Genomic DNA, 17,418 nt, shown 5'->3' on the forward strand with positions numbered 1-17,418 from the left:
ACGTTCGCTCTGCTGGGATTTGGATTGGCGCTGTCCATGACGGTATTCTTTATTGAACTCGGAATGAGTTGGTACCAAAACAAGCAAGTAGTTATTTAAAACGTGCTTTACTTCGTACTGCATCAGAATGACGAACGTGCGTTATCATTCTCTTTATTGAAAGCGTTTTTCAACAGTAAATCCCAACACTCACTTTTTGAATTTGTACCAAAAAATATTTTATTCACATACAAAACATGGCCACACTTAACTCAATTCTTACCACATAACGCGAGAACGATTCACTATAATTCCACCACAATTGAATTCGATTGAGATGGTACATCGACATTTTGTTGTGATTGTATAGATTAGTAGCAACACTGCTTTGTTTAATATTTCGTGTAGATCAGTTTGATGTTTTCTGGTTGTTTAATGTAAGTTTGTCAATGTAGGTTTATGACAAATAAAAGGAAAAACTATTTCATTTTATCTCATTTCTACTACATTGTCGCACGTAGTCTACAAAAATTACTAGTGTTGAGGTCAGTGAAGGTCACGCGGGTTGTGTCCTGAACTAAAGTGGTTCTGAGCTAACGCGTTCTCAAAGTCAAACACTTCTGAACTGGGGTTTGTCAAGCACGGTTCTTGTCGATGTGGTTCTGAGCTGTGATCGCTGTCTTCAAGATCATTTTGTGTGGACGAGGCGATATACTCCCAATAGTTGACCTGGAAACAATATTCCGACGTTTTCATTAATCTGCACGATTATCGTAATTGTGCAGTTCTACTCTCAGAAGACGGCTCCTCTCTCTTGTATCGAATATATGGCTCTAAACAGGCATACGGATTTTTAGACAACACCATAACAGGCCAACTAATTACGCGACTACAATATTTTCCCAACCATTACTCTAGTGTGTACATAGAGCGCTTTATTGCAGCATTTACAGAATCTGGGATTAAGAGTAAGATCGTGGCCGATTTGAGAGACATTTACCTGAAGATGCCAAGACCTGTAGATAAGGAGAGGGTGCCGCTGAACTTACGCCACCTGTGCTTCGCGTTCGTTCTACTGGGATTTGGATTGGCGCTGTCAATGACGATATTCTTTATTGAACTCGTAATGGGATGGTACCGCAACAAGCAGGTAGTTACGTAATTGCATCGCTAACAAAACAATTCGAAGCCCACATGTGAGAGATAACAATATCTCTTTTTTATTTTCTTAAATTGACTAGAGTATTTGAATTGATTTCCAACTTTATTTTATCTGGAACCATCAACCATGTAGTAGCTGGTGGCTGTATATTTCTGGCTGGCATATACCTATACTATCTCCGTCTTATGGCTTTTGTTTATTAGCACATATTCTCATATTGATTTCCTTTTCTTAAAAAATGTGTTAATCAGACATCACAAATAGTTCATTTTTCACACAAACGCTAGGGCCTCTAATACTTCATTGTTGTTTTTCCAACCGTACCTACTAAGTATTTGTATCACCTTATTATTAGACATCAACATTTTGTCTTTTATTGCCAAATTGCTTAATTCTTCCTACTATTTCTCTCTTATTTTGCCCTCATTTGGACCGTACGTGACTATTGTTGTTAGTTCGTCGTCTTTTCATTGAATTTCTACCTTTTTTAACAGTTTTCCTTCTCTGCTAGTTTTTTTGTTTACTGTTATGTTACGTTGATATAAACTACTGGGTATCGGCACGAATTGAAATATAATTCCTTTTTTACAGGTCAAATTTTCGTGAATGTTTATTCACTTCCTCATGACACGAAAATTGAATTATATGTTGATTTTTTGATAGGATGATATACCGGTTGAATACTTTCAAGCCGAACATTGGGAATTAACATGGGAAGAGAGTTTTTCGCAGATTGTTGCTCCCCAAATTAACTTAGAGAGTTCATAAAGCCACCATTGGAAAGCAGATTTTTTTAGCGTTTTATGATATGCAAATTATTAATGTCTAGTTGTACGTTCAATTATTATTTTGCGAAATTAGGTAGGTAGTCAAAATGTGTACTTGGTTTAAAAAATCACGGTAGTCATGAAAACAAGGTACGGTAACTGTCAATATATTTAATTTGTACTTACTACAAAACTTACGATGTATTCCATTGAGAAAATAGTACATTTATATATCAAGGTAGAGAAGTACAGTATTATTGCCTGAGCACCAAGATTACATCTCGAGGCGCTTGCGCCGAGGGGTGTAAGGTGCGAAGGCAATAATAGACTTCTCTACCGTGGTATATATACTATTTTTTTCACTACTAGCACTTGAAGTCCTCTAAATTAACATATTATATTGATAAGAAAGTGAACGGTTGGACAGAATTTTTTTTTAATTAATTTAACATGTCAATCAAGTGCGCGGAAGTACAAGTCAAACAGGCCGTATTTTGTTCTGTCATTGAGATATTTTCAAAGAGTAATTTCGTTCGAATTTTTTCAAAATGTGTAATTTTAGGTATGTAATTTCTCTGGAAATGGCGGATGGTGGCAATTATTCATTTTAGAGAACTTGTCTAAACGTTTATTGAGCGAAATTTCGGGTTGTGTTTTCTAAAAGTGACAGCGTGACAGTTCTCATTATTGACTACTATACTCTGTTTTTTAACTAGGAAGACGGATTTAAAAACCTGATTTACACTGAAAATGTCACTAGAATCTAGTAACAAAAATAATAGACTCATTTTATACAGACATGTATTGTGGGTTGCGTGGTGTGCTTTTCTTTCACATTTGGATAGATTTCATTATTTATGCTTTTGGGTTATTTGGTAGGAACTTTTTTATATTATGCATACATCATACTTTTAAAAGGGAATTATAATAAATAGGTAATACATTGATAATAGGTAATAATCCTGCATACATTTTTTGACCTTTGAAACATTATTTTGCATTGTAGTTTTAAATGTTTTATCAGTTGTAATACTACACAATCCCCATAACAATTTACAACAAATGTTAAGTTATTAAACAAATTCAGAACAATGGAATTATACTCATATTATTAAACAGCACAGTTCACTGCTTTATGTATAAGCGATTTAGTCACTGTCTTCCGAAAATTCACTAAAACTGCCACTGTCCTCCGATCCGAGTGAAATAATTAATGGTTCTATAACTGTATCCATTAGGCCATCCAATCTAGACATCTTACTTTCTTCCTGCACCTTCTTTGCACACAATTCCGCCAATTGTCAGAGCTCGCATTTGCAACAGGGTTATGACCACCGGAACGTTTCGAAGGGGTAACAATCCCAGTACTTCGATATTCTTTAATTATCCGGTATACTGTAGATCTTGCAACTCCTAATATGTGTCATACTTTAATAACCAAAGATACGAGTATACCTACATCATTACGTTACCTGTGGTAGATGCAATCTTCAACACAAGCGTAGCAAAATTCATATCCGGAGTATCAGGCAACATTTGTTTATAAGTGTTTATAATAAACTGCTTCTCGGAGACTGATAAATGACCTAAAAGCGATTACGTTTTTCCAAAGGAGACAAGCTTGCTTTACTGGTACTTGGAGTTGAATCTATCACTAATTCCAGTACACTTAGGATGCGAAATATCAACTTTAGTTCTCTTGTTAAAATTTATGCAAATGGACTAAGAACGCACAAAAACGCAAAAATAAGTCAAACAGTTAAGGACGAGAATCGCGATTGAATTTGACAGTTAAATCATGTCAATAGCAATTTTACCTGGGTGTAAAACGGGCGCAGCGCAAGCCAATAGAAACTAAGATTTTTTGCGGGAACTTTTAAATCCGTCTTCCTAGTTAAAAAACAGAGTATAGTTAATAATAAAAAATTATTAACCACTTTGAACAACTGCCGAGAAAGCCTACTTTACAGGTGGAAAAAAGGTTAATAATCATGTCATCAGACGCTAGTAATGAAAAAGTGTTTATTGTAAAAAAACGTTTACGGCGGTAATAGTTACCGCAGAGTGCGAGAAAAAATCTTCTTTCCAGTGGTGGCTGGTGCTTGGCTACCTTCTTAAAATGAATACAGTATAAGTTAATTTGGGGAGCAACAAGCTGCGAAAAACTGTTTTCCGATGTTAATTCCCTATGTTCGGTTTGAAAGTATTCACCTGGTATGTTATGTTATTCCGCACGAGGTACTGACTCGCTGACCTTGTTCAGTTTTCGCCTTATCTTCCTTATTATTTGTCTTAATATTTTCCCATCAGGTGTATGTTTTCGAATTTCTCTCAACTCAACTCTCAACCCTTCCCTATAAAAATAAATTTTGATCCGTAACCATCTTCATGGTTGCTGAGGGTGTCAAAAGAGCCATGACGGCTTGAAAATTTTTTTTTTCATTTTTTCGTATACCCTAGGATCTGGTTCTCGAAAAGTAAGCATCAGAGTGAAAAATGTTGATTACAAAAACGATATGTCTTAATGAGATCTACAAAAAAGTCTCATCCACTTTTTGCGTCGAGTTCATAATAAAGGCCCCAGAGGGAATTTTCTAAATGCTATACTGTGACCAAAGATGACTATATTAAAAGTAGTCGGATAGTCAAGTTAGGAATTTACCCGACAACTAGTTTAAACTCGAGTTTAAATCAAAATCGAAGCGAGTTTTCACGATTTTTATGAACTTTTCTGAGCAAATGTTGTCACTTCATTACATGCCGCAATTTTGTATTGTTTATGTCTGGACGTTATTGTCAGGAAGTGTGAGCGAAAATTAAACTCAGCATACATAGCTTGACTTCTGAAAAATTGAATTTTTAGATATTAAGAAACATGCCACCTTAACGATGGAATTATTAACTCCGATTCCTAAAATGATCCATGTTGTGGCCTTTCTTTTCGAGTGTACTTGCAGTTAGTTTATCTTTTTTCGTACTTCCGAGACTAAAGTGACAACTTCACTCCATTATGACAAGTACTAAAGTGTCACTTTTTGTCCCGCAGGGATTAAATTTGGACGAAAATCCCGGAAGGATGAAATTACTAACAAGGCAATTTCAGTAGGTTGTTCCACATTTTGTATACCGCACTACTTCTTAAACGCATCGTACTGCTGCTCATATAGTTTTTTGGATTTCAGTGGTATCAATTCTTTACCTAATTTGGCTGCTTTTTATCAATATCAAATACACCTTTGTCACCCACCACCAAAATCATGACACTAGCAATGACAGTTTCCAAATTATTTTTGTTACCATAGCGTAGGGTTTGTCGTACCAACGCAACGTTCCTATGGTAACTTGTAGTTAAGCAGCGATTTTTTGAAAGAACGCGTTCTCTAACTCCACACATATTAAGTGTTTCAGTTTCGGAAGTACGAAAAATATCGTATATACCTTGCGACTGAAGTAGTGGTCTTAATCCCTCAGGTAAATTATGGCCCTCCCTTCGGTCGGGCCATCAACTTTACCTTCGGGATTAAAAGTACTACTTCAGTCCCGCGGTATATAATGTACTATTTTTAAGATACGTCCCTCTTGACTATTCTGTATTATGACAAATGTAATTAATTAGGGTGAATCTATGTGACTTACTGTTATCTTTTGGTGGTAAATTGTGGGTAAGTATATTATGGATGAGTGAGTACCAGTCCAATTATCACATATCAAAATCTGAGGTTTTTGGTGTTTGTGGAACAAAAAACCCTGTTTCCTCTCATGCATAACACGGTGGTATGGTATACTTACCAGCACTTTTTAGAAATAACTAAATCATACTCTTATTTAACCAAGTAGGTTTGTATACAATGTTGCACTTGCATGGGTGATGCTGTTTGAAAGATGCACGTCCACTTTTCTTTCATACCCCCATCAGATTGACACGTCTGCGAGTTCAGACAACAATTTGGAGGATTTCCAAGAATCTGCCAGAGAGATTGTAGCACTACGGTTTGCATAAAGCATAATTAATGTACTCACACCGATTTTAAGATCAGCTCAAGTTATGACTGTGAGAATTCACCAGACCCTTACTCCTTCAGGAGAAAATGTAGAAAATTAGCCGCTATGCTCTATTTTAACATGTTTTTAACTACAAACCCACATTATAGGAAAAAAATTGAAAATTATGCAATTATTTTTAGGGTTCTTGGGCTGGGTAGAAATGTACAAATCTTTACACTGTAACTAGTAATAACACTGGGTGCTCATATTTTGTGGTAAGGGTCGCATCTAGTCCATTCACGAATTTGTTAGAAGTTCATTGTTACAATTTAAATTATGTATCGCACTTGAAATGGTGAATAAATTTTTATTTTTGGACATTAGACTACTATTAGACCATATAATAAAAATCATAACTGAAAACAAAAATATTTGATGCACCACATAAGTTACACCCTTAGCAATAAATAACCGCAAAAAATAGAAAAAATTTAATTATTTCCAAAACGGCGTGGGGTTACATTTTTATTTTTGGACAGTAGACTACTATTACACCATATAATAAAAATCATAACTGAAAACAAAAATATTTGATGCACACACAAATTACACCCCTAGCAATAAATAACCGCAAAAAACCGAAAAAATCAATTATTTCCAAAACGGCGCGGGGTTACATTTTTATTTTTGGACATTAGACTACTATTAGACCATATAATAAAAATCATAACTGAAAACAAAAATATTTGATGCACCACACAAATTACACCCTTAGCAATAATAACCGCAAAAAATAGAAAAAATTTAATTATTTCCAAAACGGCGTGGGGTTACATTTTTATTTTTGGACAGTAGACTACTATTACACCATATAATAAAAATCATAACTGAAAACAAAAATATTTGATGCACCACACAAATTACACCCCTAGCAATAAATAACCGCAAAAAACCGAAAAAATCAATTATTTCCAAAACGGCGCGGGGTTACATTTTTATTTTTGGACATTAGACTACTATTAGACCATATAATAAAAATCATAACTGAAAACAAAAATATTTGATGCACCACACAAATTACACCCCTAGCAATAGATGACCGCAAAAAACAGAAAAAATTAATTATTTCCAAAACGGCGCGGGGTTACATTTTTATTTTTGGGCATTAGACTACTATTAGACCATATAATAAAAATCATAACTGAAAACAAAAATATTTGATGCACCACACAAATTACACCCCTAGCAATAAATAACCGCAAAAAACCGAAAAAATTAATTATTTCCAAAACGGCGCGGGGTTACATTTTGAAATTTTGACAATTATAGTGCTTGCACTTTAAGTTTATTGTACTGTACCTGTACCAACAAAGTTACCCTTATTTTTTAACCCCCTTTCAACCCCTAATATTATTAATAAAAATTTTTTTTATAAAAACTTTTAACTTCATGTGTGCAAGTCCATTTGAGGTGACTTCAAACTTTATTTTATTATTTTATATGAAATAAGGTCTATTGCTGGAATCTATTGCTAACTTGATGTAGGTAACTACGGGCTACGTGAATTGTGATCAAAGATGTCCAAATAGTTATTTATTGATCAATTTCGTTCGAAAAACGTCAAAATGCATTGTATAGATTCTTACTGACCGCGCAAGGATACTGATCTGTCACATGGAAAAAGTCTAGCGATAGCACACCTCATTAGACTTGAATGAAAGTGTAAAGGGTATGTAAACATGTTAATCTATTATAGACAATTTTTGAAAATAAAGCATACACTGTAATAAACTAAACAAATATAGAAAACGAGCTCCTGGGTATGCATGTGCAAAACCAAATTTTAAACCTGATGTTAGTTTTGCTTTTATTTAAAGTGTATATGTATGAAATTTCATTTGAATGCCTCCATAAATAAGAAAGTTGGCACTGCACATGCGCAAAACCAAATTTTGAAACTGGCGTTAAATTTGGTTTTATTCCAAGTGGTTATGTATCAAATTTCATTTAAATCCCTTCATAAATAAAAAAGTTTACAATTCGGTTTATAAATGGTCGAGATGCGAAAAGGGCACTGTGAATGTTGAGCGATTAGGCTCAGTTTTTGGAATTGCGTTTTATATGGCTAAAGCAATACGCATATTGAATTTCATGCAATTCGGTTCATAACTCGCGGAGATGTCAAAAGGGCCTTCCTTATTTTTTGGGCTACATTGCCAATTCACGAACTCCGATCTACAAATTTGATAAAGAATCCATCTATTAAATTTTATCGTAATCGGTCCATTCGTTATCGAGATATCGTGCTAACGGACGGACAGACACCGCAAAATTATAAACTCGCTAGGAGCTCGTTAATAATGTGTAGAAGTGTAATATATTGTTGTTATTTTATTAATGCCTATCGGCCCTCGGGCTTTTTAACTCGTCGCCCTCGAGAATATAAACATCACTAGTATGCCCTTAATACATAAATAACTATTAATCTACTTTATAATCATTACATACCTTTTGAATAGTCTTCAAAAAGACTATTTTGTTCCAATAAATGAAATTAACAGCAAATTGGGATAATGACAGGTTTGAGGTTATAGCAAAGAGTAAGTTATAGGTTAATTCAGATACGTCACCTACAAGTTATACCTACTACATATACCACAGCTGACTCGCTCATAAGCTCGTCCGCCATTTTGGAGCCCACTGACAATTAATAAGGATAAAGATACAAGGTAAATTTCCATTAGAAAAAAGTGCACAACGAAAATCAGATAATCCAGTCAAATGCCGTTAAACCAATTGATAAAAACGCGACATAATAAATGCGACTGGAAAACAAGAGCAATTTAGTGCAAAAAAAACTGTAAAATGATAAATTGCCTGTACGTAAAAATGGGATTGGCTTTGTTCCGTCATCGTCTATCATTAAATGCACACGGAAATTACAACTGAGAATGCCAGCAGTAGGTATTCAAATTAAAGTAGATTATCTCACATACAAACCCGCATTTTAAACAGAAGAAAAGTTAATTAGAGTCCCCCCCCTCCTTCTCGTATTGCTTACGCGTCGCCCGGCGAAAATGAAAGATACAGTAAAAAATTAAACTTTTTTTATTATTTTCGGCAGAAATAAATGGTTAAACAGACATTCAGGGCAATACAATCATGATACTAATCTAGGTACTTCCAAGTAAAAAAGTAATAATAAATGTTGCGTCCCCAAACTAGAATTATTCACGACTCATATTAACAGCGAGACCTCTGGTGGCGGCACATTGTAATTACTATTGGTGGGACAAGACCGCCATTTTGTTTATTTACAATGGCCAAAAGTAATAAATATTGTAGTTTTATGACTGTAAAAGTAAATACACTTGCAAAATAGTATATTGTGCAGAAAGTGCGTGAAGCACATTTCACACACTGTACTTTTTCTACGACCGTAACTTTTTATTGAACCAACATTTTAATCACAGAAACGAGTTGTTAACTTCTACGTTTGATTTTTCCATGACATTGTTTTTAGTAGTAGTGTTACGAATCGTATTTTGAACTGAGAATATTAAAATGGAAACTCCAATTTTCTTGTTCGATAAATTTTCTACATAACTGTCTGCGACGATCTAAAATTTCCATCCTCCGTGCTTTTTTTGAGTATTTAAGTAAATCTCCTCCGCCTTATAAAAGTAGTGTAGCAGCAAACCTCTTGAAAGAGTAACCGGTGTACTCTTTAGACTTCACAAGGTTCTTTGCCAATTTAGTTTAATCCAATATACTTTTATTTTAATTTAAAACACATTTCACAAATAATTTCAACACTAACAATATTCAGAGTAAATAAAAAATTTCTTTTAGCTTGAAGGAGTTGAAAGTTCCCATACCTAATACAACTTGCATTCCCTCTTTGAATAGCGATACTAATCTTCTGTTTTAAGAACAATGTTGAACGACTGTTGTAGGTTTTAAGTTTAATTAACGCTCCAATAGCTTCAATGAATGATATCGCTTCTTCACACCATGGTCCTAGAGTTTCGACAGCAAAGGGAACGAATAAGTAATCATCTGTGACGAGGTCCTAATATTTGTTTTCTTTTAGCAGCTTGTTTTGCAATGGTACCAATGACCTGACAAGTACATTTTCCCTTTTCGAAATTAATAAACGTGTAAACAAATATAAAAAACGAGCTCCTGAGTATGGCTATAGCATGTGCAAATTTTGAACCTGGTGATAGTTTTGCTTTTATTTAAAGTGTTATGTATGAAATATCATTTAATTGCTTCCATAAATAAAAAAGTTGGCACTGTACATCATGCACAAAACCAAATTTGGAAACTGGCGCTACATTTGCTCTTATTCCAAGTGGCTATGTATCAAATTTCATTTAAATCCCTCCATAAATAAGAAAGTTGGCACTGCGCATGCGCAAAACCAAATTTTGAAACTGGCGTTTGATTTTCCTTTATTCCAAGTACATATGTATCAAATTTCATTTAAATACCTTCATAAATAAGAAAGTTCCGACTTCGACTTATAATTGGTCGAGATACTAAGAGGACACTGTGAATGATGATCGATTAGGCTGAACTTTTGGAATTGCGTTTTGTATGGCTAAAGCTATGCGTAATTTTCATGTAATTCGGTTCATAACTAACCCACCAGCCAATCCAAATACTAAAATGACCTAGGCGCAAAATTACAATTAAGTACACATCTTAATATTCATACTTCTTATTCCAGTTCTCATTAGTATTATTTTGATGTCTCCCTGTTGAAGATTTTTTGCAAAATTGTAATGTGTACACTTTAAACTTTTGAAGTAGGTATCGCGCAGGAAGCATTTATTGGTCCTTCATTGGCACACACTATACGTGATTTACTTTTTAATTTGACGGTTGGTAAGATTGAAAACATATGATTTGACTGTTTGGGTCCAGCCGTTCTCGAGTTATAAGTGGTGTAACATCGAGGGGTTAATCACTGTGTGCAATAGGTGGGCGGGTAGTAATGCAATGTTTGTGCAATGTGTGCAATGCGTGCAATATTTGTGCAATGTGTGCAATGTTTATGCAATGCGTGCAATACTTGTGCAATGTGTGCAATACTTGTGCAATGTGTGCAATATTTGTGCAATGCGTGCAATATTTGTGCAATACGTATAATAATACCTCGTAAAATACAATATGAGCTTTACTGCTCGGAGTAGGCGCAATATGCAGCCGCCTCGGCGCCCACAATTAGGAACCTAACCGGTATAAAACGAAGTATGAAACAAATGCAACGATGGTTTTTGTCTTTCGAGTGAGTAATATTTATAACTGCGCTGTGCGGTGTTGAGTGCGAAGTGTTATAGATCGCGGTATACAGTGTGTCCCAGATCGGGTGGGATTGCATGGGTAACTTTGTTATTATTAAGGATAGAGAATTGGTTAAATGGGCAATGTTTTGCAGTTTTAGATGCTTATTTAAAATTTCCTTTGGGAAATTCAAAATGTCGCATAGGTTCGACGTAAATTCAAAAAAACTAAAATTGGTCATTTCCTTGAATGTCTTATATCATCGAAAGTATAAGAGATATAAAAAAAGTTTTTTATTATACCTGAATCACAATCTCCGTTTTAAACACTCAAATGCGTGCGAAAAAGGGCCTTTTTCGTCGACCTCTCGATAACAATATAAATTACTCCTTAGTGACGAGTACAATGATGAAGCTTATTAATCGTTAGCAACCATTAATGGTTAGCAACCAACCATTATACGTTAGCAACCATTAATCGTTAGCAACCACTTATACATAACAACCATTTTATTAAAGGGAAATGACAATTATACAACAATTCACTTTCGGCAACAGCTGAGAACTCCCATCCACCTAACCATTTTAATCTCGGTTTTAATGTAGTGAGATCAGCAGCCAGTACGGTCGCCAAACGATCTCAGCAAAGCATATCCTGTGTATATCTTCTCGGATAAGGTATTGTTAAGGTATTCAGTTACTTTACCTTCAACATTGAGTACGTCGACCACAGGGACGAACATTTCCATATCTTTCACTGTTAATACACGTACTTTAGTACAGTTGCAAAAGAATTAATTACATTCTAATTTCACGTAGGTACCTTTTCAAGGTAAAATGTCAACGTGACATTTTCGGAAATATCTCCTTTCAAATTCATTGTATTCCATCAATTGCCGAACTGATCGAAACCGTTCCAATAAGTTTCTTTTGATTTGAGTGGATATAATGTTAAAATCGTCTCCGCAGCAGAGCAAGCAACATAATCTTCCACTGCGATTATGAGGACTGCCGGTACAGCATAGCAACGACAATCGCTGTAATTTAGTGAAAAATCGTCGGAGCTCATAATTTCGTTTGTAATTTCTTGTAGTTGAATTTAAAATTACCTACCCCAGTGAAGTCGACGAAAAAACGTTGTATGCAATTCATGTATAAATCGGCGATTATTGGTTCGTTCGAATTTATCATCTCACTCACCAATAAAACGCCTCATTTATACACTCATTGCATAAATAACTATTAAAACACACGTGCTTTAAAGTTGCTAAGTAACGATACTTCAAGTATGACTTTTGAAACTGTCATCTGGATGAAATAAAAAATTCTCTTAGGTCGCTTTCTGTAAATGCAGAACATTTCTTTGGCTTTTGTACCTATCCTTTGGTTGAAGCTTTCACACACGCGCGTAATTTAGGGTATGCTTCCAAATCTGTTCCACTTTTTAGTTCCAGCAATAAGTGAAGTTTTGAATGAATGCACCAAAAGATAGAAGATTTAAATACCTTTGACATTTCCTTCATATATGCCAGCATTATGGATGCATTTAAGACTGTTTTCGTAAGTAACTTCCTATTCATCCATGGAAACAACTTTTCATATTCTTTATAATAGGCTTTACTGGAGTTGGATTTTACACCTACCAACGTTTGTTTAGATTTTACAACAATCGATTCAATGGACGGTGTATTATCTTTTTCAACGGAAATCGTTTAATTCACAAAGACGATGATTTTTATAAGCAAACGTCAAGTGACATTTCCATGGCAATCGTGAAATACGAACACCCAGCCCACTTAATTAGACATGTATTCGAGTATACCTAACGTCAATATGACTTCATTGTATTTCCTATTTTTAAATTATACTGCAGGTATAATAAAAAATACTATAAGATACACGTGTATAATTGATCTTTAAAGCACTTGCAACGTTAAAGGCATTCCGCTTTGCGTCGTGCCCTTAAACTCGTTGCGCGTGCTTTAAAGACTTGATTATACACTTGTATCTTAATATACTATTATATAAAAGTTACTGTCTTTGATACGTTTAATTTAGAATTGAGGTAAAAAAAAATTCAAGATGGCTACTTTTGAGGCACATTTAACAACTTCGTAAAGTTAAATAGGCGCCATATGGGATTTTTAGATTACTTGATAGATTTTTTAATTCTCTTTTCAACGAGCCATCATAACATAAGATTGAAAATAAGATACCAGTTATATCAACGGTTTTTATATTTTAATCAAGTAGGCTGTGATGAATTAAAAAAAAACAAAACAAAATCTATTCGAGGCAACAAAACAATGAAAATAATTACATCAGATGTTTAAAAAAATCAGGGACGCACTCATGAGAGGGGGGGGGGGCATTACAACTCCCTCCAAAATTTTACATAAGCATTAGGTCTAGAAAAATTTGATTTTTATAACATCGCCTGAGACGGATACAATCGAGCCTACACTTCCAATTGGAAACTATGTTTTAGTTCAGTTTGCAACAAAGAAAAGCCACAAACATTACATTGGCTTAGTGTTAAGTAAACGACTAAATGATTCCGATAATCGTAATGAGGAAGTATATGAAGTGAAATTTTTTAGAAGACACGGAAATTTTTTTACGTTCCCTGCAACTGACGATGTGGCGGATGTTTCAAACCAAGACATTGTTTTAAAATTAAGTGAACCGTGTATTGACACTCGAATGCGGCACACGTTTTCTGAGGATTTGTCAAAATATAGTGTTTGCTAAAATCGACAAAATAAATGTATATATGTATATTCGTAAATATTACGAAAAGGTGGTTTTCTTGTTTAAATTTCGTTTTTGCGGCCATGCCATGGTGCTTTAAAACATTGCTTGATAGCTTTTAACGAGAACTTTAACCATATTTTAATTTTTAAGGTCCACAGGGACATTAGTTAGGGAGTAGTTGAATATAGTTATGAATATGTTTATCTTCAGAAAGAACATTAATTTGCCTTAAAGTCGACTTTAGCTAAAGGAGACTTTAGCGTAATTATGAAAATGGTCCTAAGACATGCAACTTAAAGGAAGATAAAACACGTAATGTAGGTACCCGGATTACGTGAAATGTCTGCAATATTGTAATAGCACCACAATACATAGTTACGCTTAAGCAGTCAATTATAATTGTGTAATACGCGCAATAGTGGTGCAACGTGTGCAATATTTGTGCAATGGGCGCAATGTTTGTGAAATGTGTGCAATAATGGTGCAATTGTGCAATAATCGTGCAATGTGTGCAATAATCGTGCAATGTGTGCAATAATCGCGCAATGTGTGCAATAATCGTGCAATGTCTGCAATAATCGTGCAATGTGTGCAATATTGCACAGGTGGAACCTATGTTTTTGGAGTGATCAACCCCTCGTGTAACATATGCGACTATGCTTATACAGTGATATTTATTTAGAAGTAGACATAGGGATTTATGCTCGGATTTATGTATATTGTTTTTCCCTATGTCTACTTTCCAAACACTAAATCTCTTCTCAAGGGCGCCTAATTTTATGCATCCAGAATAACTTTTTAAAACAAATAAACATCTGGTTGTCATATTAATTAGTTTGAATCGAGGTTTGAATGTTGTTCCTTTGACTTAAAAGAAGTTTCCTAAGCTCCTTAAACTGTGACTGGCACTATAAGTACCAATCGACAATAACAACTTTTTCTTCCGACGAATACATCGCACACAAACGAAAATGAAAATAGGGAAAGCGGGAAGCAAAAGCAACAATATTCAAATTAATTAATGTGATAGCCAGATCTTTATTTTTTTGTTTTAAGAAGTTATTTTGGTTACATACTTCAGAAGAACTTTCATTTAAAAGTAGACATAGGGAAAATAATACACATACCTAAATCACTATGTCTACTTCTTAATAAATAGCACTCTACATAAAAATTAATGCATTTTTGTATACCTAATACAATTGAAATTTACCCTCTCATCATACCAACTGTAGGATTTAAAATGTGCCCAGTGTAATTGTGCACTAATAATAAATTCAGTTTAAAAATCATCAAACTCGAAAGATTTCATGTGCCCAATACAACTATATGTGACCAATATTAAAATTTAAAAGAATATGACCTCTTTTATTAAGCAACCAACAAATAGATCCAGTTTAATAGATATAGGCTAAAATATAAATGTCAAAAGATATAAAATGTGTCCAGTGTGATTATGCAACCAACAATACGTCCGCCTTTAAAAAACACAGCAAATCACAAGGACTCCAAGGTCCACTGTGATTATTCTACAAATCGTACTCGTCGTACGGTTACCCTCAGACGACATTTCTTAACGCATCATTGTTTCAATGGTATTAAATATACGCTTGTCTAACCCATAAAACCACTTACTTGTAAGATTCATTTAAGAGGAAGGTCTCCTCGTGCTGTCTCTGCTTAAGCATCTCGATCATGTCCTCGTAGAGCTTCGCATTCTGTTCGGAATTTGCTTTTCTCAACTGATGTATTTCATCTTCTTGTTCGGCACTCACGTTTCCAATTATTGTCGGTTGGGATAGCAACAACTGGATGTTGTTGTTAATTCTCTCCTGCTGCATTCGCATATTATTCTCCATCACTTGTTGTTTGGCAAATTGCTTTCCGAGCATTTCACTAAATTGCTGTTCTTGTTTCATTAAAATATCCAACTGCTTCTTTTGGGTTTGAGCAAAGTATTCCTCGCACTTTTTCAGTTGTAATGCCATTAATACTTGTGACTCTTGCTGTTGGAGAGCCGAAGAGGTGTTCTGGTAACCGAGGTGGGCAGAAAGCAATCCTTGCTGTGCCAGTAAAGTAGAAAAGGTCGAGCCACCAGGAAGGTCCTGAGTTTCTTCGGGCCGGTCAACGCTGGGTGTTTCTGTTTTTTGTTCGGTCATTTGTGGAGTGCTCTTCGGGCGGGATGTGACTGTATCGGATTTGTGAACTTTAACAGGTGACCCTTCGAGCCAATCGGGAAAACTTTGTATGTTAGGTGCGCTGTGTGGCTTGGTCGGTTGAATTTTTACTTCAGACTTTGTAGCTTTCTCCTGCTTTGGCATAATTGAGTTCTCCCGATCAGTGTCCGTTGCAAATAAACCTAAGGGGTCGAGAGATTTTGTACCTCCAGAGGTATGACGAGAACGGCGGCCTTCACGTGATGCACTACCAGCATCGTACCCGGTACTTGGTGGCTTTGGGACTGCTTTTACAGGACTAGAGTCTGTTTTTGCCGGAGTCTTAAGTAAATCTAAGGAGTCTTTCTGGGGAGATTTCGGTGGCCCAAATATGCTTTCCATTAAGGAACTTTTCTTCGTAGCACTAGTGGGATTCTTGTCTTTAGATACATCGACAACTTGTTTCTTATCGATTCCCAAATCATTCAGTATATCGTCTTCATCGTCGAAACTAATTTTCTTCTTTTCCCTCGAAGTTTTAGGATGGTCACTTTCGTCGGCTTCGAGCCCCAGCCAATCGGCCTTTTTGTTCTTTGGTTTATCATCGTTTAACCCAAAGAGATTCGTAAGTACTTTTTTATCGGGAGTTTTCGTAACACTTGACATTGGTTTTGGTTCTTCGAAAAAGCTATCGTTACTATCATCCGAATTCAAGTCGCCCAATAAATCCTGCTCGGAAAAATGTGCCATTTTTTTAAGAGTTTAGTGTGCACATGCACGCTGCTGTTCCTTAGCAACCACAACAGTTTTAAATAAATGCAGAGAGGAATGCTCTGAAATTATGCACAAGAAAATCAAGTTTACTATGGCCGCGTTCGTTTATAACATATACAGGGTGTCCCTAAAAGGTCTGTACAACGCGCTACCAGGGGTTCTTGGTATCAAAATAGGACGATTTAACCCAACTTACCTCTATCCAAAAGTGCCTCGGTAAGGCGCTATCTACCGCCAAAGATTTAAAAAAAAATATCGTTATTTTTATTTTATCGGAAAATGGTTTTGCCGATTAAAATGAAATTCGGGATGTGAATGTCTAATGTAAAAAGGGTCTTTGTGATATCATCGTTTTGATTGTAGTTGCTATGTAGGTGGTAAAATACTGACCATCCACATCTGAAGAGGTCTAAAACTTTTTAACTAACTACTATTTTGACGGTTCTGAATTTTTAGACACTGATAGACAGTTTACTTGCAAGCATTTTTTGTCTCTTGATGAATATCGCTATCTGTGATGGTTTACGAAAAAAAAAAATTTAGGCATGATG

The 17,418-nt window shown here is 35.2% G+C and overlaps 1 protein-coding gene across 2 annotated transcripts; it reads right to left on the reverse strand.

The window, feature by feature from the left end:
- Nucleotides 1-757: 757 nt before the first annotated feature.
- On the reverse strand, nucleotides 758-16,925 carry LOC116164609 (muscle M-line assembly protein unc-89-like). 2 transcript variants are annotated; one of them, XM_031478802.1, is made up of 2 exons: nucleotides 15,573-16,925; nucleotides 758-812 (listed from the first exon to the last, which is right to left on the reverse strand). In XM_031478802.1, the coding sequence occupies exons 1-2, from the start codon at nucleotides 16,841-16,843 to the stop codon at nucleotides 773-775; spliced, it is 1,311 nt and encodes a 436-aa protein (XP_031334662.1). In that variant the 5' UTR covers nucleotides 16,844-16,925; the 3' UTR covers nucleotides 758-772. The 2 variants fall into 2 exon arrangements, with proteins under 2 accessions (XP_031334662.1, XP_031334663.1); XM_031478803.1 differs by lacking the exon at nucleotides 758-812 and adding an exon at nucleotides 8,983-9,912.
- Nucleotides 16,926-17,418: the final 493 nt, after the last annotated feature.

This window comes from Photinus pyralis, unplaced genomic scaffold, assembly GCF_008802855.1.
Source record: "Photinus pyralis isolate 1611_PpyrPB1 unplaced genomic scaffold, Ppyr1.3 Ppyr1.4_LG2, whole genome shotgun sequence".
NCBI lineage: Eukaryota > Metazoa > Arthropoda > Insecta > Coleoptera > Lampyridae > Photinus > Photinus pyralis.